Here is a 24,373-nt window from a genome sequence, read left to right as displayed (position 1 = left end):
CGGGGGGGACTGGAAGAACTATGACCAGTCAAATGTTATTAAAAACATCCAGGGCCACTCAAGGTAACATGTAACAAATGACTTCTGTTTCTGTGCGCTATAGATGATAAAAATTGAACCATCGCGTATCAGGCTGCACCTTCTTCAGGAGCTTTAAAAAACCCAGCAAAGCAATTAATCCTCTTTTATTCTCGCCATTGTCAGCCTGTAAACAGTAGTACTTGGTATGCTTTCGGTGTCATTTCAGCTAGTCACGCACATCACGATTTTTCTTTTTTGTAACCTGACACGGTTGGTTGCAGGTTACCTCACAAGCTTTACAAATATTCATTCAGATGTCAAAATGGACTGTAGACACTGACTGGTCTGTGGTAACATCACAGCCCGTGTGAAACACAACCAGTGAAGTGACCACAACACCTTCTGGCCTCTAGGGGCAATGGTGAAATATGCATATCCCTTCTAAGGCCATCAGACAGGAACCATAAATTAGAAAGACATCTCACAGCTCACAGCAGTTTAAAAACACTCTTTCCTTACCAAGGATTGTGTAAATGCAGGGGGATAAAAAAAAAAAAAAATTAATAAGAAAGAGACATAAAAACATAACAGCAGGGCAGACACACTCGAGCAGCATTGATTTAGATTAAGAAAGACTACAGATGCACCAGGGTCCTAGATCTCTCTTCATGTTACCTTATGTATTTAAAGGCAGTTTACCAGGCGGCCATTAACCCTTTAAAGGTCATATCAATAAATGTCACCTTTCTAATTTCATTAAATAAATAAATAAAAATCTGTCATATTGCTGGTTCCCCTACATTATAAACCAAACGTTAAAGTAACAGTAGGTAGATGTGCCGGTTCTTGTGTTCCTTGTTTGCTGCTATTTTCAAACTGCCTGAAGATAATTACATGTGGCCCAGAGGCTTCTTGCCATATGCCCCCATGGAAACAAATTTATTCCCGTCTTATTTTAAGCAGGAGTCGAATTGGTAGCATGAACAGATTCTTTGTGTGCCTGAGTTGCAGTCATTCCTCCCTGTCGCTGCCTGCAGTGACACAGGAGAGGGCTGAAAATGTTTGTCCGTGTTTGCTGATTTATGATCGCAACTTGTTGTCAAAATAAGTTAACTGCTCAACTTTTCAAGGGTTTCATCATCACCCTCTAAACAAGACCAAACTAACAGAGTGAAGAGTTTGTTTTGCGTTCTTCTGTTTGAAGCAGAGCTTTTTGTTTAAAGTTGAGATAAATGAGCTGCTTTTGGGCTTTATAATAAATTGCACCAAAGATTTAGGAAAAAGAAAATCCCCGTCGTGTAGTAGAGACATGCTCTTTAATTTTTTTTAATTTAAACCACATTTTCTGTGTTGCTGTCATGTTGTATGGATAAATTACTTGTAACGCTCAGCTGTTATGCATCACTGCATCACATTCACATCATAGTCTGTTGGTTGTGGATGGAACTTGTTTTTTGTTTTTAGGGGAAAAAGTGTTTACAGGCGTGATAGTGTATACAGGTGAACCAGTGAGAAGAAAAGTTGGTTTAAATCACCAGAAGAAATATGGAGAAAAGCAAAAAACACTTTGCTAAAGTGCTCATACCAGCCTTAAAATGAATTAATAATCATCAGGAGCATGGGTTTATAAAGAAAGGCTGAAATAAGAGGTTACACCAAGCCTATGTTAATAAAGCTGAGTCCGAGCTAGAAGTTAGCATCATTTGAATATATTTTGATAATTTGATGTTAAATGAAGTTTATGTATTTCTCTCCCTTTCCCCCTCCCCAAACAGGAATCGATTCTGAAAAGATCCCCATTCCTCTCAACAATAACTCTCTCCCTCGGCCTGACTGTAAGTAAACTTTCCACCTTGTCCCCCTCTTCCTGCTGCGTGTATTGTTCACAGGTGGCATCAGCCTAGTGAGACAGATGTTAAATCACTATGATGTCAGCTGTATAGGAGTCTTCAGTAGTCTGTCTTCGTTAGGAAAAAAGAAAATGAATTGAGGGCTAAAGAGAAGGATTCATTGTGCTATTGAAGACCACTGTCAGCTCCCACCCACCCCTCAGAGTTGGAGTGGTTGTTCTCATCTATTCAGACTTGTGTGAGCCTCCTTGAAGCAAAGCACCATTAGTGGGTCGTCTCCCTTCTGCTTGGGTAGGCCCGAGGAGCCCGGGGCCCTCGGAGGCTTTTAGAGAGGTGATGAGAACAGCTCTCAGATGCTGGACCCCGGGCACAGTCACTGCTTTTCCAGGTCTCCATTAACTCTTGAGTGGAGCCCGAGGTGCTCTCATACTTTCTTTTCCATGTATGCCTTTTTTCTTTTTTTTTTTTTATACTGTGGCCATCATATCATATTTTTGCATCATGCGATTATGGAATTTATGCTGTAATCTCACCCCTTTTCCTTTGTCTTTTTTAGAGCGGCTTGTTTGTCTGATTCTTAATTTGTGTCATTTTTGTGTCATCAGTAGATGGTGTTACCGCTCCCACCACCTCCACCCAGGTGTTCTATATAAGCGTGAGTGTCTGCTGCATTGTCATCTTCCTCGTGGCCATCATTCTGGCCATCCTGCACCTGCACAGCATGAAGAGAGTGGAGATGGAGGACAGGTACGGTTCTTTTGCTTGTTCTGCTTCCAAAGAAATCTTACACCCTGATGTAAGAGTGACGTCTTAAGAGCAGCACTTCTTCCTGTAATCTCCACTTCAGATGAAGCTTGCACAGGTTATCAATGTAAAATTAGATCAGCACATTCAGAAAGGTTTGCCATCGGGACAGTCAGAAATTTTAAAAAGCTAACACACTTATCATTTTAGACATTTTTAAATTCAATTCATTCTCCTCCCAAACAAAATCTTTAATAAAAGGGCCACGTCATATCTTAAAGACCTCATAGTACCATATTGTCCCAATAGAGCATTTAACCTAAACAGACTGCAGGTTTTCAGGGGCCTCTTCTGTGGAATCAGCTCCCAGTTTGGATTCAGGAGACGGACACCTTCTCTACTTTCTACTTTACTGAGTTATACTACAATAGGCTTGTGTGGATGTTTCACATAATGCACTGAACATCTTCTCCTCACTCTCTGTGTGTTTATACACCACTACTGAATTTAATCAGTAGTAATTATTAGTATTTATTATTAACTCTCCCGTAATGTGTCTTTTGTCCTGTCTTCCTCCTCCTCACCCTCATTAGCCACAGCAGATGGCTGCCCCTTCCTGATCCTGGTTCTGCTGCAGGTGTCTTTCTGTTAAAAGGGAGTTTTTCTTTCTCAATGTCACCAAATAGTCTTACGCTATAAAGCACCTTGAGCCATGTGACTGTCAATTAAAACTATGACCTGACTGACTGAAAGAAAATGACTATCCTGTGCTTTAGGGAGGATGTTTATCAAGGACTTTTTTTTTCTTTTTTTTTCTTTTTAAACGTATAATATACGACTCTGTGTCTTTCAGTGTGAGTGACAGTGGAAGCTCACAGGGCCTTTCTCAGCCGTCCACCCAGACCACGCAGTACCTGAGGGCTGACACTCCAAACAACGCCGCCCCTGTTACCAGTAAGATTTTACCTCCCCTACACCACACCCTTCAGACTTGTGAATCACAAGATGAAACATCTGTTCAAGTTTCATAAAAAAAACAAGTGATTCAGTTTTCCACACATTTTCTTCTCTTGCTCAGGTATCTCCAACTTGGATGCTTCTCAAAATGCAGTAATTGGCTGTGAATGACTCAGTTAGTTTAACTGGTATCATATGATGTAATGAAGCAAACAGTTCCTGCAGTAATGCTATCTTCTTTCTTGTTGTTGTTGCTCCTCTCCTTGTGACCTGTTACTGTGGGAATAATGTGTAACTGTCCTCACCATGTGCTTCGTGTCAGACAGCAGTAAGAGGAGAAAAACGGGCCTGTTTTAGTGGTTGGCACATTGTAAACGCAGACGTGGGAAGAGCAGGCCAAGCATCTAGTGTTTTAAAACTTCTGTTTTTCTCCTTTGCTAGAATCAACGCTAGGGCTGTTCGATATAACGATATATATCGGATGACGATATAAAAACGTCTATCGTTTCATTTTATGCTATCGTTTGTTTCGTGGTGTCACAAAATAAACTGTTTGCGGCAATATTTTTTCATCGTTTTGATGGTCACTGTAGTGGCTATATTAATTAAAGTTCTCTCTTTCTCTTATATTTAATATAACCACTAGAGATGGCACGATACCACTTTTTTATGTCCGATACCGATATCATAAATTTGGATATCTGCCGATACCGATATGAATCCGATATAGTGTTTTTTAATCAACAAAACTGTTTTTTAAATATCTTGCTGCATTTTGTATAAGTTCATACTCAAGTTTAAAACAACAACTACACTAAAGCTATTCTGTTATACCTGTATGCAAAAAAAATGTTTCATAGTTCAGCAATACTGATCAATCTAATAAACTTAAACCTACACCATCCTCCCTATTCTGGTATTTTAAAGAGTACTTAGGATAAATATTAAGCAACCTAACTAATAGGGTTCCAACTCCCAGCAACAACAAAAATAAATAAATAAAAAATGGGGAACCACCCCTCACGCTCCACCTCATGATGCTTAATCGACGTAATCAACCTTAATTTGATGCAGTGTGAAAAAAATGCACAGAAATCAATTATTTTTCAAGAAATATTAAATAGATTCAACATCTTTCTTCAACAAAATTGCAGACTGCACAGATGGTACCTTCCCAAAGGAAAAAGTACTATAGCTTACTAGGGTATATATATTAGACTTAATTAATAGTTACTATATACAGTAATGGACTTCTATTCATTTTGCATCAAATTAAAACTTTGGGTGTCAGATAATTATTTATTAAAAGCTTGACATTTTAAATGAGAATAAGAAAGAAAAGTATGTCTTTGTGCCCCCTTTTCCCTGTTAATGCCCTATCGGCCCCCCTGGCTAAACTTTGCTAGATCCGCCCCTGCACAGTTACCAGCCGTCAGCTACGTAGAAAAAGATCCTCGAGTAGAAAGTAATATTAAATACATTCTAACAACAGCTGATCAAGCTTAAACGTGCTTCTGTTGTTCAGCCGCTGGTTTCCTCTTTCTGGTGCAAAGTGGGCCAAAAGCAAACTAGAGAGACGGACTCACGACAGAAAAGCTGATCAGCTGATCATTAAGCAGTTTCATGATTGAAGTAGCAGCAAGAAGAGGCAGTCGCTCCATATATCGTTTGTTAAGCTTAACGCAGGAATGCTTTACAAACATTCAGAGATGGACTTACACACTTGCTTTACTTCTCTCGGGGATAACTTTGTCGGAGATGAAATGCCGGGTTGCTAGCGAAGCTCCAAATGCTATCCAGAGCACCGACAGGTCCCGCATGCCACAGCCGCTCTATCACGTGATGCATACTGCTCCGACGTGCTAACGTTCTGAGGTGAGTTACGGCGTATTGCAAGTTTTGTGAGGTGCTTTCGTGATATTTAATGGATCGGATTACATTTTTTATTTTTCTCCGATATCCGATCCAGTAATTTAGGTCAGTATCGGACCGATACCGATACGTAATATCGGATCGGTCCATCTCTAATAACCACACTACGGATGGACAAGCACCTGTTTTTATCTGTTGTTGGCAACAACGACGGTAAAACCATCGCGTGTCCGCTTGTTTATTTTCCACATAAACCTTTCACAATAAAGCTCAAGATCCTTTTGAGACTTTTCAAAATAAACTGAATCACGTGAAAGAGTAATGAGAGTGTTTATTGATCAGAAGCAAAAAAAAAAGAGCCGTCTGGTGCTGAAAAATAAACCTTAGACTCAAACGTTAGAACAGGCTTTTCCCCGCAGCACGCCGTGTAATAAATACTCACAAAGAAAACGGCGTCCGTTACAACTTATGTCTAAAAATGTATCGTTTCATGCATCGGTTAAAACACTCGACTCCAGGTACACGACGCCCAGCTGGAAACACTTCACGCAAGTCGAGCTGCCCGAGATTCACAGAATTTACAGAAAATATACAATTTTTGTGATTTATATCGTTATCGGGACGATAGATGTCTTATATCGGGATATGAGATTTTGGTCATATCGCAGAGCCCTAATCAACTCACATTTCTTCTTATCTCATTCAGATAAAATGATGACATGAGTAGTTTTCAGATTTAAAATAATGTTCCTAAGATGCATTAAGTACAAAGAAGTCTACAGGTCGTCATCAGATATTACACATAGCACGATATGTTGGTGCAGGGAGGAAGACCTCATGAAATGATGATGTGCCTGTTTCAGTTTGGTGGGAGAGGTGTGCGTTTGAGTACCACAGCTGTACACAGGTCTATTTTTTGTCAGTAAATGGTCCATCGCTGCCCTCTTGTGGATTCAACCCTCATCTCAACCCCACTGCCTCTTCTCCTTGTGTGTCTTAAACCTTTGTTGCTAAATGTGATTATCTCAACTGAACTCCCTCCCCTCCCTGTTTAACTCCGCCCCTGGTGGATGAGCGTCCTCACCTAGTGAGCATGCCTGGTTTGATGGATGTTTTGAGCTGAAAGGTTACAGCGAGAGTTACACATCCACTCATTCATTCAGGTCATGTTGTGATTTTGTGTGCTTTCTCCATTAAACCTCTTCTCTCTCACCTTCTCCCACCCGCCACTCCCTCCCTGCCCTGCTCGTCTTGTCTTCAGACAACCACCCTGGTTCTGCACCCATACTCCAGCTTGCTGCCTCCTCCTTCCAAAACCCTGGTGCTCCCCCTCATGAAACCAAAAGTAAGTTTCTGGGAAGTTAATTACCTACTGTGTATTATAGTTAGGATATTGTGAGCAGCAGGATGAAATCACCTCCCTGTTTTTTGTTTGTTTTTTTCTTTCATTTCAAATTTTCTATTTGTCTTGGCTGCATGTACAGGTCAAAATCTTAAGCTGTACATACCACCTGCTTTTTAGTGGCATTCTTTGTCACCATATAAAATCATTATTTACAATAGTTTTGACTCAATAATCAATATCATAATCATTTAGTGTTTTATTCAAGGAAGAATCCTGTAGATCCTCTGGTAGATGGTTTTAGGCTGTGAGGTTGACTTTCTTTGTTTTATAATTTTGTATAATAATTGAATTTATTTGAGTTTTGACTCCCAGTTTAAAGAAATCATAATCAGTGAATATGTAAAAAGAGTCTTCTCCTCCTCTCACCCTTTTTTTCTAAAATTATCTTCTTTAAAATCCAACCATGTTTCTGAAAAAACTTGGATGCAAATTGTTACATTTTCTTTTTATTTACAAATCTAATAAAATCCACATTTTGCTCGCAATAGAACATAGAAATCATATTAAATGTTTAAACTGAGACATTTTACTAGGTCATGACAAATATTAGCTCAGTTTAGATTTGATCGCAGTAACACACCTTTAAAAAAAGTCGGGAGGGAGGAAATGGAAGGCTGGAGAAGTAAGTGGTACTAAAAACAAAAAAACAGCTGGTGAAACATTTCGCTGCCTAACAGGTCAGTAACATAACTGGGTCTAAACAGAGCATCTTAGGCTACGTTCACACTGCAGGCCAAAGCGCATCAAATCCAACTTTTTTGACCCTATGCGACCCATATCTGATCATGGTAGGACAGTTTGAACAGCACAAATCCGATATTTTCAAATCCGACCTAGGTTACTTTGTGGTACTGAATCCGAAACATATCTGATGTTTTAGAAAGCGACTGCTGTTTGAATGGTCATGTCGCATTAAATCCGTCTTTTACGTCACTGTCACAAGACAGATGCCAGTTATCAGCGCTGGAGAAGACAAACGAGAAAGCATGGCGGCCATTGTTAAAGGACGGGCTCTCTTTTTTCTCATTGTCCTTCTTTCGCTAATTAAATTGTCAAAATTCTGTCGATTACGACTGCTGCAACAACACCTACCAGCTCTGTAGCCGCCATTTTTACTTCCGTAAACAGAGCGCGTTGTGTGTGACGTCTTCTTTTGCGCATGTGGGCCGCTTTGAGGGCTATGAACCGTTCACTCTAGAGTATGTTTGCTGTCACATTTTATTTGTAGTGTGAACAACCAGACAAAAAAAATTGGATTTGATCAAAAAATTGGAATTGAGCATTAAGACCTGCAGTGTGAACGTAGCCTTAGAGAGGCAGAGTTTCACCAATCTGCAAAAACCTGCAACTACAAATTTTGACTTTGGAATAATATACCTCAATATGAAATTGAGAAGGCTGTGAATATTTCTTCATTATATTCAGTGCATAATGTCATGGAAAGATTCAGAGAATACAGAGAAATGTCTTTGTGCAAAGGAACAAGGCTGACAATGAATATTGGATTCCTGTGATCTGCAAAGAAGTCATCATATAAACATGATGCAGAAATGCACAATTCAGCAAAAATGATGCTGAACCGCATACTGCAGTCTGGGTGCCGCACTGGCTGTCTGTAGTCCAGCTCTTTCACCAGCTGAAAACATTTGGAGCATTGAAGATCAAAGCAGATCCAGGACTGCTGAGCAGCCAGAATCCTCTAAGAATGGAAGGACATTCCTCTCCCAAAAGTCTGGCAGCTGCTCTCCTCAGCACCCAGACATTTACAGACTGTTGTTAAGTCATAAACATGGCCCTGTCCAAACTTTTTTAAGACCTGCAACAAATTCGAATTGACGTTTTTCCCTTGAAATGGTACATTTTCTCAGTTTGTAAAGTATGGGTCTGTGAGATTTGTAAGGTTTTATTTCCATTTTCCAGCATTTTTTTTTAAATTTGCATTGTAAAAAAACTAACAAAAAAAGAACAGGGTTTTGGCAAATTTGGACTCCTTTCCTTAAGGACACTGTGGGATACTTTGATCTAGTATTGGGTTTTCTTGAACTGAAACAAGAACCAAAATGAAATGGATCAGTGAAACTCCTTAAGTCTAAATAAAACACATAAACATAATACGAATTTTAAGTAAAGCACAATAAAATTAAAAATTGCCTGAGAAGTCGGGCTCAGAGTACTAGGATTGATTGTGTGCAGTCCCAACCACGTCTGTTCTCATTTACATTGTTGAGATAACCACTGCTCATAGTTTGACCTGTAGGGGGCATCATCGCTCTGCACCATGATAGTTTTTGCCACACTGTGACAGTAGAGCTTTAAGAAGAGGTGTTTATGGCATATTTCTAAATGTTTTGACATTTAAGATCCTGTTTTCACTTCCTCCACCGGGCTCCTCCTGTGTAGTTTTGGTGGTGAATCAGCCTAAAACCTACACAGGAGGAGGGTGTTAAGGATATCAAGGGAGTCAGGACCACAGAAATGTATTCTGTGGACATGATCATCCTGACTCCATGAGACGAGATCTTGCATGGGGCTCCAGACCGAGGGTGCTTGATGATCGTTTTATATTTTCCTCCATTTTTAAATAATCACACCCTACAGTTATCACCTTCTCACCAAGCTTTTGGCTGACGGTCTGGTAGCGCATTCCAGCGTTGTGCAGGTTTACAGTCCTGACATCCTATGCCAGCATCTTTGGTCTTGCCCGTAGTGGTGGAGAGGCTGGAATGGAAGAAACTGATTCTGTTGACACATGTGCTTTATATACACATGGCGAGTTTAGATCAGGGGTCATTGATTCTTGTTGACTCTGGTTCAGATCTTTTTCTTTCTACAGGAAGAGCTCTTTAGTTTCTAACTGCTTCTTTAGCTAGCATTTGTTAACTGTTGTGTTTGTTTATGTGTGTGCATAATCTATAAGGAACTTTATAACTTCACCTCTCGCCTCTGAAGACCAGCAGTTAATAACAGCGAGTACATGGGGAGCTTATGTAATAGATGTGCTGTAACACAGGACTTTGCATGAAGTCGCTGTGATGCAACATGTGCAGGGTACTGTACATGTGTGGCTTTTTCCTGGAATTGCTGTCATTTCTTTTCTTTGAGTCTACATATTTTAGAAGAAATATGACATTTGTGATCCGAAGCAGAAGCTCCCAGGTTGTTTTTGTGTGCTAATCCAGGTTTAAAAAATGTGTCAGTCATTTGGTAAGAGGTTTGTTTAGATTTGGATTATGTGTGCCTTTTAACCCTCAAGCAACATAGATAAAAAGTGAGTAAAATGACAAAGTGGAATTATTTATGACAGGATTGCTGTGTCTTTCAGTGTGGATGTTGTTTCATCTGCGGCAGAAATGTTCTGTCATTAATTATGATTTTCAGGGGGGGGGGGGGGGGTTGGTTTTTTTAGATATGTTTAAACAAAGATCATCTCTTACTTCTTATAAACCAAATTTTACTTTGTTTCTATAGAAAATATGTATTGCAGTTTGTCTTATTTTACCATTTTACCATTGTGAATCCATTTCACCTGCTTTTGTGCAAATCGAAGTGGAAACGGGAGAACCCACTGCAAGACGACCCTCAAAAAAAACAAGAAAGGAATGGTTTTAGCACATAGTGGGCACAAACTGCTCCCCCCTCTGGTCTGATTTCACAGAAGCAATGGAAAAAAAGGATGCCTCCAGGATGCCAAACATATATATGCAGATAAGAGAGCTTGCTGCATCTCGCATCACAGTGTGACAAGAGTGGAAGGGATACCAGGACACAGGCTGTTGCGTGAGGAGAGGACTGTAAAACCAGCAGAAGGACCTGCATACATCATGTTGTAGCATCAAATTATTTTGGTGATTGTGTACTTTGATCAACGAGAAATTACAATGAAGTCATCGTACTCAAGCTGTTATTCATCCTTTGGTACTTCGATGCTTCTGCAAATGAAATTAAGACCACAGGTGTCAAATATGTGGCCCAGGGGCCAAAACTGGCCCTCCAGTAGGCCCCACAAAGGATGCAAGTTACAGTAAATTAACTGTTTGTTTGTTAAATAAAATACACTGCTAGTCTGGGTATATCAGTGCAATTTAGGTATTGGTGTAAAGCAGATGCCTAGACAGATTGTTTAATTAATGGTTGATGTTTGGATTCAAAAATGTCACATTTTAAGGTTTTTTGGGGATTTTTGTTTGTCTTTGGGGGGTTTTTTTTATTTTGAAGCAATAAACTCACTGAAAAACTCAACAAATCTGGGAAAAACTAAGACACAAGGTTGACATTAGACATTTATTAGGACATCTCAGACTGTTCAACACTGATTTTCAGAATGTACTAATATTTCTTTACAGGTTAAAACAATAATAACAAAAATTTCAGATCTAATTAGGAATGTGTTTACAGCCTATTTAAATGAGTTTTGCTCCTGACCTAAAAACAAACAAACAAACTTTGCATTAACTTGTCACATCCATGGCCTTAAAAGGTTGTTGGAGAAGACAAACTGAACTGTCCCAGCAGCACATAATGCATACACAGCAGGTTTCATGAATTAATGAAATGTGTTAATTTATTTATTTTTTGTGTGTCTTTACAGGTTACCCATCTCTGCGCATAGAGAAGAATGACCTGAGGAGTGTGACTCTGATGGAGGCCAAAGCTAAAGTTAAAGATATTGCAATCTCAAGGGACCGAGTTACACTACGAGACGTCTTACATGAAGGTATTTCCCTTCCCAGTATTTTAGGCCTATGCCCCGGTGTTTTGCCTTTTAGTGACATTTCCAGGGAGACTCGAGTGATTTGCGCGATCCAGTCTATATACGCATGAAATGAAACCGATTTTAAGGAGCTTCAGTCCTGCAGTCATGAATAATCTTGTTATGCTTCGTTCAGCATCATTTGTTCATTTAACTTTTCAGCATGCACGTTTTTTACATGTTCGGGGTTTTCTATATAAAGAACATGAACAGAGAGAAAAAGGAAAAGACTAAATGTTAAAAAAAAAAATTAAATGAGATTGCTTTAACAGACTGAGTTGAGATTTAAGCTTAAATTACAAATTACATGGTGCTAGCATAACCTAAAGGGAGAAGTGCTAGTAGAAACAATAATTAGGCTTTTATTTGTAATTGGAATTACTCCTTAATTTTAAGAAATAATGTTTCTGCAAAAAAACCCATGCTTTCACTTTTAGTATTTGAACATTTCTAGTTGAAATATGTCTGGTTCTAAAGGCCTTAGAAATAGTTTCTGCTGTTGGCAGTTAAGTTGTTTGAAAAGGTTTTGTGTGGTTGAAGCCTGCCAGGATACATCAGCACACCTTTAGAAACCAATGGGATTGTAGCAACTGCCAGCTGGAGGAGAGTGGATCAACTTCAGTTAGTGTTTTGGTGCTGTAGGTACACCGTGTACAAGAGTGAATACTGGCAATGACGTTGGCCACTTGCGTAAGGTCAGCACTCATCAGCTTGTTTATTTCTCCTGTAAAGTGAGATCTTTAAACATGGGAGTCCATGGGCACTGACGATATGGTAAAATACACAATTTGTATATAAATATAATTTGTGGCAAAATTGAAAGTTCAGTGATATAATTGAAGGATGTCTTTATTAAAGAAAGCAAAATTAAAAACATAGTGGACAGAGTTGGGACAAACGAGTTTGTGAGTCTGTCAGCGGCAACTTAAACTCCTTTGATGAGGAATGTAAAGGGTCACCCAGGATGGGTTTGGCCTTCTTTAAAGTCCTAACCTTGCACAGGTGAGGAAGGTCATGCAGGGTCACACCTGCTGTTTTGCTGCATACTGTAACTCTACCTTGCAGTCTCAAATCACAGGCATAGAAGTCATAAAAGAATGTAAAAAGATGTTTAAATTAACCATCAAAATTATACAAATGTTATTGAGAAATCCCATGTTTATTTGTAGCGTATTGTGAGCATAATACTGACAATAGGCTTCATGAATGTGGTTTATTTTTCCTGTTGTGGAGTACAAGCATGCCTCATCAGATCAGTATCAATAAAAAGTTGCCAAGAACGTCAAAATAGTAAAAGTTCATTCCTGCTCAGGCATATGATTTTCTAACAGAGAGCCTTAGACACTGAATTTTCTCAGTCTTTTTCTCTTTGGCCTCATTAAAGCTAAATGTCAGGGCTTTGGTTTGGCTCGATCTGTGCTCCTCGCTTTGGAGACTATTCAGCTTTGTCATGGAGTAAAGGTACTGACAAAACTGTGATTCGTTTTCTGGATATTGGCCCACACCGGGGCTTAGAGTGAATGATGTAACATTTACCCAAGGGTGCATACAACACAATGGAGAAGAAAATGTGGGTGTTGTGTTTTTAAATGCTGCTTGACAGCCTTCAGTGGTTTAGTCTCTGCTTCTGTTTACAATGTAACAGAAGCACCACTCTTTCTCTGATACACTAGTTTTACTTTAAAGAGGTTGTGCTCACAATAAAAAGCCTCGTGTCTAAAAGAAATAATGAAATATTTTACAAAGATTGAAAAATGTTTCTCCTAGTAACAAATAACAAATAATATGGTTTTCCAAAGAGCTCATAAAGTAACAAACTGTTAGGACTGGAGAGGAGAACCTTTGAGAGGTTTTGGAGTTTCTTCAGAGAACAGGAACTAGTGGAAAGAGAGATGGAGATGGAGATTACTTGCTGCCTTTATAAACTATTCATGCACTCTAGTATTAGATTGTGGGCCTGAAGTTGACTCATGTATGTAAACTTGCAGTAATAACGTAATTGTAAAAACAAACTGGGATTATATTGATCCCAGATGTTTACAGACATTTGTCAAGAGTGTTACCTCTAATTTGGCATTGATCTTACTGAAGCTGGAGTGGATTTGTTGTGATGATCTCATCTTTAGGAAAGATTAACCCCTCAGATGTATAAAAGTAGACATTTGCTAAAAAAAAAAGGGGGGGGGGGGGGGGGGGGATCCAGTAAGTGGTGCAGAAGGGTGCTCATGATTTTATCAATGATGGGTAATAGTTGTACATTGGCCTCCGTCACAAGATGCAATCAAACATCAGCACAGAATTCCCAGCAAGTGGTGTTGTGCATGCTTTGCACAGCTACCAGTTTAATATCTGGGAAATGTTCTGTCACATTAACGTGTGTAGGATTGCAACATTTTTCGCTCACAAGCAGTGCAGTTCCTGCTATGAAGTCCTAAAGCCAGGCACAGTCATGCTGTGGTACAGGAAGTGCGACTACAGCCAACATGTCAAAATTCACACTCTGTGTTCCCTCTGCGCTCAGCAAGTACAGCACACGTGTAGCACGTTGCCTTCATATGGAAGTAGTGGCCGATCGCACTATTCCCATAAGACGCGCCACAGCAAGCCAGAAGTCAGGCAAATGAAATGTGCAGCTGTTAGTGTTATAATACCCATTTCCCTCTGTGGTGACATGATGACTTTGCAAAAGTAATGGAAATATTGACACAAAGTAAAGCAAAAAAACTTTACAAGGTTTAGAGCTCTGCTCTGTTCTGTATTATCAGTTTTCTCCAGCAAGGAAACACTTTCTAACTGCTGGTATTCGGCTGATGTGCAAACAAAATGATATAAAATGTATTCATAATAAGATTTGAGTTTAAACAACAAAGACACAGAAGGTCACATCTCAGAGGGGTGAACTTGGAGTGCAGTTGTGTTTTTTGGGAGCCAGCAGGTCCCGACAGGCTTGACGAAGAAGGCGGGAGAGAGACACTAACCCTGTTGTTAAGCTTCGACTACTTTCCTGTTGAAACACAAGGCATAGTTGGCCCTGAGGCTCAGTTTTTTTTCTACGTTTATGTTGATGGTTTATGTGCTTAAATGCCATTTTAGCTCAGAAAAGTCCTGGAGCTACAGGGTGACAATTTAGACAAAGGAGATGATGAACACGCTCACTTGGCCTTTCCACATCGTAAGCTTTTCTCAGTTGGTCTGAGTGATGAAAGCTCCTCTGAGCTAGACTGAATTGCTGTTGCTTTGTATCGCCTTAGTGAAAAGCAGCCAAAACTGCCTCATCCCATTTAGCAACAAGGCATTTTAAGCAGAAGCGTGTCTGCCTCTGTTCACTAATCAGCCAGGCATGGTAGCCTCTGAGTGAGGTGACATTTCAATCTTTGAAACAGTCGCCCCTGGCTTTCTTTCTTTTACCCCTTTCCTCTGATTAAAAACCTGTGTTTTGTCTTTGACAGGCACTTTTGGCCGCATCTTCCACGGCGTGCTGCTGGATGAAAAGGACCCCAGTAAGGAGAAGCAGGTCTTTGTGAAGACCGTGAAAGGTATGCTCCCTGTTCCAGCTTAAGTAAACATATTGTAAAAGAAATGAAAATACTGACCACTCTGGTTTATCCCTGTCATCTTGTCAATAAGTAACTTTACCCAGTATGTTCAGGGTTATTCAGAGGAATGAGGTTACTGAGGGGGAGCACGCTCAGATGCACTGTAGTCTCCAAATCTGTGTGGACACGCAGCAGATCAGTGGAAATATTTCTTTTCTACCCCCCAGACAGTACATCAGAGTAATATCATTAGAATATATACCACTGCAATAATATAATCTGATCATTTGTTTTTACATTTTTATTTTCTATTGATAAAAGAAGTGACATTCTCACACTGCAAGTCCTGCTACCTTCAACTAAAACATTAAAACCACCTTTTTAATACTGGAAAGTGTATTTAATTCCATGGGTCACACTGGGAGATGAGAATCAGATTGAAGGAGCAGAGATGCATAGTTTAGTACCAGGATTTAATTTTATGTGAATTGTGATTTAATTTAAGTTTTATCCTTATTAAGTCCTCGACCGGCCTAGAATGAAAGTTGATTAGGCTTTAAAATGGGGGAAAATAATGATGGTTACTGTTCTACATGATGGCTACCAAACATCTCTTTCCTACAGTCGGCTGTGGGACATTTCACGGATGCTTGATCCAATCAGGATCTGGGGAGTTCGGAGGCCAGGTCATTTGGCTTTTATGTGGTCCGGTTAGATTCATTGCCAGTCCTCTGCCATACAATGAAATGTACAGGCGGTTCTTTGCTACTTTAACTGTTATATAGAAACACAACAGTGGTTGGTCCATTGATTTAAGTGCGTATTTTATGCTTCAGTCATTGAGGAGTGAAAGTGAGTGAAAAATGAACCAATGTCCAAAGAAAAACTTTTTTTTTAAAGACCTTCAGAAAATTTGGAGAGCTATTGCTCAAGACCACCTTAATAATTTCAACAAGGTTCCTCTCCTTGGAAGCAAAATACAAATAAAAAGTGGCTGTAGATTTTCGCACAGTGTTGTATAACAGTGGATTTGTGGCATGAGTGAGCGCTGCGATTCCATCACTGAACTGAAACATGACTGTAACACTGAAGATGTGGGTGGGATGACAAACATCGGCGAACTGAAACATAACCAATACGTCAGGTTGCGGTTTGGAGTTGTTTTTTATGCCCTGCGGATGAGCACCGATGATTGTTACCCAAACACTGTCTCTCAGAAACAGTAGGTACTTCACTGCTAGCTTCATCTGATGACCCTATATGGGTTTCAATCCAATAAACAGACACACGAATTTGACAGTAAATGAATAATAAGTCTTACTCACGCTGCGGGTTGCATGCCAGCGAAGCAGCTCCCGTATGCAGGACTGTCAGGTTCTTTGTTAGCAGCATGTGTCTGCTTTCTCTGCCAGTTGCCTTTTGACCTCTCTATTCTCTCATGTTTACTCAGTGAGGGGTGGATACCACTCGGCGAACAATGTCTTCATGCCAGTTTTGGCTTTGTTAAACTCTTTACTTCCTCCTCATTCGCCTTTTGGGAGGGGAACAATACTGCTTTCCATAAGTTCCAGACGATGGCAAAGCTGCAAGCGCAGATTAAAAACTGGCTCAAGTTAGTTTTCCCCTGAAGTTTCCCACTACAAATGACTGCTGGCAGAGAAACTGCAATGAAATGATAAAAATCAAACGCCACATGGCACCAACAGACGCTCATTGCTCCAAGTTTGTTGTTTTTAATTTAAATGTTTGTTTTTTTGTGTCCAATAAAAATTTTCAGATCATGCTTCTGAGGTGCAAGTGACGATGATGTTGACTGAAAGTTGCAAACTTCGTGGCCTTCATCACAGGTAAATCTTGCCACATATACACATAGCTGGGCCTTTAGAGAATATTAAATATTCAGGCATCCTGTTGATGCACACGAGGGGAAAAAAGAAAAAAGAATCTATTGCTCGGCATCATATAAGGAATCATAGCTGCTGTCATACAGTTACCGTCCCTTTAGAGTTTTTCATCAGTTTTTTAATTACAGTTTCTTTAGAAATGCAAGCTTACAACACCAGCATGGTTCATGTCTTACGTCACCGGTTGGATGTCTTGTTGACGCTTGAGCATAGCATGCCAGCCTTGCTTCTGTGGTCGTCTCTTAAGAGTCACTTTAAACATTGATGAAAGAACACCACATGTTTGCAAACAGGGCTGATACCTTAATAAGGAGTGTGAATCGAAGTCAGTCTTTGTGACATTTGTAATAAAATATTGTCTGAAAGGCTCTGAATTTATTTTAAAGGAGACCTTTTCTTTTTTGTTTTCTTGTACATACTGATAAAATGGTGGAAGATTGGCAAACAGGGTATCTGAGTGTCTGATATATGTGATTTTTATATTCTTGACACAGTTTTATGGCCCAAAAGTCATCATGGATTGTTTTTAGGGAATGGCCGTTTGTGAAATCAATTTGTTGTTAGCTTTGTGTTTTGTCTTAAGACTTCATGAGAATTTAAAAAAATTCTAAAATAAAATTGTTCTTCAAATATATCTTCTTCCAGTAGTGGATGTTCAGCTCAAACTTGACCTTTTTCATATAAAAGCCAAAAGCTAAACACTCGATTCCAGTTTTTCCCCACTGATCTTTATGACGTCAGTGAAGGCACAAACCGTTTATGTGATGATGTTAAGGATACAGAAGCCCCAACGACCAAAGGTTTTGCTTAAGAGAAGCGGCCAATCAGAAGAAGGTTTGTTTAACAAGATGGGTTAGATCCCTAAACAGTCTTTTTCTTTCAGGAAAAGCATAGACTAAGGACTGCAGCAAGGCCCAGTGAAGACGAACAAGGATTATTTTTGAATTCATATACGAAATATTATATAAAAGTAGTAGCTAAGAATAAATACACGGAACAGGAAATTAGCAAAACGGGTGCAAAGCAGCATTTTTTCGGCAGATTTTACCCGAAATTTACAGCAGCCTTACAGCAGTGTACTTGTGTGGAAAAGATTGTCGTCACGATGTCCCACGCCTTCCTCTTTCCTCTGCATGACATCAGCTCTGTCATATTTGCTGACAGTTCCTCTTTGGTGTTTTGCATGATAATGTCCTTTACTCTTCCTTTAATGTGCAGTAGACGTGTACATGAGCAGAAATGATGATCTGGTACACTCAGGTCCTGTTTCCTCAGTTGGTTGCTTTCTCTTTTCTTTTAAGAAATCTGCTTCCCATAAGCCACGTGTGCACAGAGGATGGAGAGAAGCCCATGGTGCTGCTGCCTTTCATGGCTTGGGGTAATCTGAAGCAGTTCCTGCGGCAGTGCAAGTTAGCTGAGGCTAACAACCCACAGGTGAGGCTTCAGCTCAGCAGACAAACTATAATCAAAAGCAATATTAAACCCCCCACCATTAAAAGTCATGTTCTCGGCCATGCCTGGATCTCTTCGGGCACATCTGTCTTGTTTTGACGGTTCCAACCACCTGCTCCGTACTACTCAAGCAACTTTTGTCTCAAACCAAATTTCTTCTGGAAGGTCATGTCTGGTGATGAGTGCTTGGTTTTCAGCTATGATCAAGCTGTGTGTGTGTGTGTGTGTGTGTGTGTGTGTGTGTGTGTGTGTGTGTGTGTGTGTGTGTGTGTGTGTGTGTGTATATATATATAGATAGATAGATACAGAGATACATCTGTCTATATAGAGATATCTATGTACGGTATATATGTCAATCTCATCTGAACGAAATATTTTGACATACAAGCAAAATAAGGATGTTAAATTCAAAGCTGGATATCAGAGTCAAAAATAAAACTGGATACATTTATGGAAGAATAAAAAAAAAAACAGGAAAATATTGCATTAAGGAAAACTAATTGTCAGCGGTTATAATTGGGAAAGTACACAAAAGAATTACAGAAAAAACACAGATACATCACATAAATGCACATTTATAAAAATATGTGACTTGAAGGCAGTTGCAAACTGCTTTTTCTTCAGGCATGACCTTTCGAAGTGAAGGGGTCCTGACGGCAAAAGTGATACATCAATGCAGCATGTAGACACACGCAGCTAACGCTGAGGACAAAACCTCCATGATCACCTTAAACCTTTTTACCAGTAGCACCAAATCTGCTTGATTTGACTCTATTCATTGTTAGCGTTTTCCATTAGACGCTAGAACCCGTTACCAGGTGCTTTTAGTACCTACTCTGCTCGGGTTCTAAGCAAGCTGAGTCAAGCCGAACATGTGACATCAACAGACTGTTTGCCACTGATTGGTCAGGGAGGCATTGATTGAGTCATGAAAATGACTCCATGACCAGTATCAGACCTGGCAATGAGGGAAACAAGGAGCAGATACAGTTCAGCAGGAATACCATCGCTTTGATGGCCTCCATTATGGTGTTGTGTCGCATACAAATGACATCATGTGACTTTATCTCATTTGTAAATGGATGGTTGCTATGGTTAGGCTCACAACCCATGGGAAATAAAGGGAGAGAAAAGATTTAACTCCTTGACAACAGAGGTGGGACCAAGTCATTGTTTTGCAAGTCTCAAGTAAGTCTCAAGTCTTTATCCTCAAGTCTCAATTCAAGTCTCAAGTAATGTCAGGCAAGTCAGAGTCGAGTCTCAAGTCACTGGTGTAAAAGTCCGAGTCAAGTCACAAGTCTGAAACTTTGAATTTCAAGTCCTTTCGAGTCTTTAAAAAAAAAAAAACGAAAAAATAATGTTGCAGTTATGCTAAATGTAAATATTAGACCATGTAATTTTAAAATCTGTGTTTTTCTCAACACATGACAAAATAGTGAACGTAGAAAATATACACAAATTGTGAAATTGCACCTCTTTAAAATGCAGCTCAATTAAACCTAGCTCCAAGAATAATTTTCACCGACAGTTCTGAGATAAGCTGCATGTTATTCTTGGATGCGGTTGTAGGACTGGCTTTAAAATCGCATGACAAAAATATCATACACATTAAAAAAAACTGTATCACCAACGTAGCCTGGACAACATTTGCTAGTTAGATGAAGTCAGCTATCTCATCGTAGCATATTTATATGCATATTTATAATTATACGGTTCTTGGAGTGAGTGCATACACTCATGAAGTTTAGTAACTTCAGGTCACTGCAACAAGCCCAGGTACAGTTTACCGACGGATGGGTACAGGACCTTGAAATGCACCGTGTAGAACGAAAGACCATCGTACGTATCATAAGTTTACCAGTCTCACAAATTGTCTTCATAAATACACATTCATTAACCGTTTATTAATAGGACCTTTGAGCTCAACGGTAATTAATTAGTAGTGGAAATAATTTCTGGTACCCATCACAGAAATGTAGTGACAACAATATTGTATGCTGTAATCGTACTGGGCAATTAGTGATACAAAAAACCTGTTTTATCCTGTGAATAAAAGTATATGTTTTTGTCAATGTACCATAATAACAGAAGCGAAACGCAATATTGTGTCAGGACAATTCACTATTTATGCACAATAAACACAATAAATAAAGGAGCATAGCGCGACCATTTCTGTTCAGCGCCAGACTTGCTTGTAACCTATATCACCAATTATGTTAAGAAAAATGACGTATTAACTACTAAAAAACACTGACCTTCGTGTAAATGCTTGGAGCAGAGTAACCTGTGAGCTGGAGTGTTCTGGGACGTTATATTTGGTCTTTGAATGGCTGCAATCCAGGCCATCCGTCGCGTCTTTGTTACTTCGGAAACATGGCTCGAACAATTTCTCTTCAACGACGTAATCCGATAACAACCGATCTCTTTACCCGTCAGCTTCTCGTGGCTGTCATGCGACCGGCTATTGCAGTTAATAATACAACAGCTTCTTGACATTTTTGTGTTTCTTTTTATCGCTGTATAACTGATTTTAATTGAAAGCCTGCGTGCGCTAGTACCGCTTGCCACGAGTTCCCAGAATCCTTTGCGGTTCTACCCGTGAATGACGTCACATTTTCAATCTCTATATAATATGCATGTTAAATTTTATATTTGGGGTAAAATATCAAGTCTTTTCAAGTAAACCGGTTCAAGTCCAATTCAAGTCCCAGGTCATTGGTGTAAAAGTCCAAGTCAAGTCACAAGTCTTAGAACATTTTTTCAAGTCAAGTCTAAAGTCATAAAATTAATGACTCGAGTCTGACTCGAGTCCAAGTCATGTGACTCGAGTCCACACCTCTGCTTGACAATGAAAGCACCCCTGACCTAGAGATGACCAAATTTAAGTCGAGATTTTATGAACCTGTTCTCAGAGCAGGTTGCGTGTAAAACCATTAGAATAAATGCGTCAGAATATGCGTGGCTCCTCTTTAACCTCTATTAAGCCATTAAAATAAATCCCCCAGATTGAAAGAGAAGTCAGATTCCATCGTAGTGTCAAGCATGAAAGAACATTTTGTGTTTGCAGCAATCAGTGGCGAGTAACACCTACAGTAACTACTGTTTACACTGTTATTAAGAGGTCTGTTGATACAGTGATGAAGCCGGTGCTCAGGGCAGAGGTTTGTAACTCACTCCGTGGAGACAATCGGGCTTTTGTACAGTTAACCCCAGGGAGGCTTTCATGCGCTTGGAGAAAAGCCACAGCAGATCCAACCAATCAATCAGCTGCAAAATACAGATGCAGAAAAATGCTTTGCGATCACAAGATGAAGCTTGCCACACATTTACAATAATCAAATGCCTTTTTCAGGCACACATCAGCACCTTCCTTCTCGGCAGCTTCAATACGTACCTTTGGCGGCTACGGGAGACAAAGACTTAGTCATTAAGTTGGAGGTGTTGCAATAAACGCTGAGCTATAAATCAGCTCAGTATCAGGCCAGCTTAGATGAAACTCGCGGGGAAATGCTCCGAGAGCACAACATTCATTCTGCAAGCGAACATCTGGTTTAAAAGGTGTGACTGTGGAGGGAGGGAGGGAGGGAGGAGGTTTGGAGCGTTGACCTTGTTCTTAGACATTTTTCTTTCACCGACAGCTGAGATGTATTCTGCACAGTTTGAATGTCTCATAGCAGCTGCACATGTAGCCGTTTCGCTTGAGCGGTTGACTTAAAGTCTTCTAATCTTCGTTCACTGGTTGCCCAAGTCTTTGTTTTTCGGTATAGTCCCAAGCGTTAATTTTGCCTGCATCACAGTATCAACTGTCAGATAAGACAACAAAGTCCATTTCCAGTGTTTACATCCAAGCCGGGGATTGTGCTGAATAAATCAGACCAGATGCAAGAGAATTGAACCATACACACAATTATTTGGAGCTGTTACTTAAAGAGCTCAGTGTTGTCTTTTCAGCTCTCCGGGATGTTTGTTACAGGAGCAGCCTCACTTCGTTAGCGGTCGAGTGTCTTTTCTCTGGCACACCTGCTGACTTAGAGCTATTGTCAGTAAGCCCTTCAACAGCTCCACAGACAAAGCAGACTCATTTCTTTAATGCAAGACTCGGTTAAACCTCTGAGTAAAAGAGTTTCTGCGTCACATCAGATTAAATCCTCAGAGCAGTGTTAACCCTTAAGCAGCCAAACGGCTAAAATGACCAAGTGCGGTCACGTCTAACTTTTATCTAAGAAAACTGTTTCTCTCATATCTATATTTTTACTTTATCTGTGACTGATATTCTAAAGCTACTCCATAATACTTTGATCAGCAATAAATGACAGTGAAGTCCGTATGTTTAGGGTGTTCTCCTTTGTTACATCCATGCTTCAGTTTCAAACTAACATCTTAATTGTAGGTGAGACATGTTTCAGATATTTCCATCATCACTTTGAGCTTTAAGTATTTGCCTCAGGGCTTTTGCAGCAGTAAATCTTGCTGTTCTGTGTGTTAGCCATGGTTCACTGCAAAAACATGACAGTGTTGTTATTAAAAAGTGAGAAATTATAATAAAATAAAACCATATGTTTTAAAAAATCATTTTTACGGTTAAGGATATCACAATGGTACATGAGAAAAATACAGCCATTTGTAGTCTATTTAATGAAGGACTGCAAAACTTTACCAACATAATATGAATTCTTTTTTTGTTAGATAAAGGCTCTCACTTTACTAGATTTTTGAATGCAGCATCAAATTAGTGATTCAGACGCTCAAAGTAGTAGAAATGTAAACAGAACACTTAAAGTTGTGCTTTTTACAATCAGGGGTTTTTGTTTTTTTTTTCCCTGTAATGAACTTTAAGTGTAACAATAAGAGATTTATCATAGTTTCAATAAAGTCAATCAAAGGAAGAGAAAGAAGTATGGGTGCTCTGGAGGTTTGATCTTGTTTCAGATAATTCACTGGGGAAAAAAACTTCTAGCAGTGCGTTTTGGGTAAACTTTCAAGGCTGATACCAGCATATGACAGGTTGCCTTTTTGCCTACATTTTGTCATCTTGTAGCCATGATCCCTTGTGTGTCAAAATAATTTTCTGATTTAGTCATATTTTAACACTCGTAAATGTTGCTTTTGGTCATGATGGTGATATTGGTGTTCACCAAACGAACAGACTGTGTCATGTCGATTGTGGCACTTGCAGTGTTTAGCAATGCTTAAATGTGTTGTGTGGGTGTTTTGGTTTTTTGGCTTTGAAAAATGCATTTGGTTATCTCCTCTACTTAAGAACAAGAATTAAAAAGCACAAAAACCCACCTCTGTGCACTTCAAGCCCTTTAACTCAATTAACTACAATTTTGAATGGCTTCTTGAGCTATTCTAAAAAATACTGTGCAAAAAAATTAGCTACTTCTTTGGTAAGGTGGGAGCTTTTCTCAGATTTAATGACATTTAGGGAGCATTTAGGTTTTTTATATTATTTTATTTTTTGATGGCAAGAAAATCAACAAACTCCACATTGAAGCACACTCTTAGAGTTTGAACCCAGGACCCTCTTGTTGAGGGGCAGCAGTGTTTTCCACTGAGCTACCGCAACATTCTGCTGTGTTTACACAGTGTACATGAATGATCTTGTTGCATGAGGTAGGTATATAGATGAGGAAATATTTCTGAAACTGTTGAGTCTAGACAGAGATTAATGTGGATGTAGCCTTAGTTTACCCCTTTATCACAAAAAAATAACACCTGTCTTTTTCTCTTCGGCATGCTGACGTGTGCTAATTATCTTATTATACTCGATGTTGACACTGAAATAAGAGTTTAGAGGTCACCAAAGTTGTTACACTTGAGGGGTACGTATATATCTTTGAAATTTTAAAGGTTGCATTTAAACAAGTCATGTCAGGTCT

At 39.5% G+C, this 24,373-nt stretch overlaps 1 protein-coding gene across 2 annotated transcripts in view; it reads left to right on the top strand.

Moving 5' to 3' along the window:
• Positions 1 to 24,373, top strand: part of ryk (receptor like tyrosine kinase) — a 60,894-nt gene that overhangs the window by 22,163 nt on the left and 14,358 nt on the right. Inside the window, exons 5-12 of one of the 2 annotated variants that reach the window (XM_085397161.1) lie at positions 1,797 to 1,856; positions 2,480 to 2,618; positions 3,469 to 3,569; positions 6,706 to 6,789; positions 11,438 to 11,563; positions 15,049 to 15,135; positions 16,913 to 16,982; positions 18,341 to 18,473. In XM_085397161.1, coding sequence (XP_085253287.1) covers positions 1,797 to 1,856; positions 2,480 to 2,618; positions 3,469 to 3,569; positions 6,706 to 6,789; positions 11,438 to 11,563; positions 15,049 to 15,135; positions 16,913 to 16,982; positions 18,341 to 18,473 — 800 coding nt within the window. Of the gene's footprint in view, positions 1 to 1,796; positions 1,857 to 2,476; positions 2,619 to 3,468; positions 3,570 to 6,705; positions 6,790 to 11,437; positions 11,564 to 15,048; positions 15,136 to 16,912; positions 16,983 to 18,340; positions 18,474 to 24,373 lie in introns of both variants that reach the window. The other variant, XM_085397160.1, reaches the window with a different exon arrangement.

Source organism: Rhamphochromis longiceps, linkage group LG23 (assembly GCF_057381845.1).
Source record: "Rhamphochromis longiceps isolate RC_006_pf linkage group LG23, R_longiceps_female_GT1.1, whole genome shotgun sequence".
Classification (NCBI taxonomy): domain Eukaryota; kingdom Metazoa; phylum Chordata; class Actinopteri; order Cichliformes; family Cichlidae; genus Rhamphochromis; species Rhamphochromis longiceps.
Note: the sequence above shows the minus strand (reverse complement) of the source record. Positions and strands in the feature narration are given on the sequence as shown.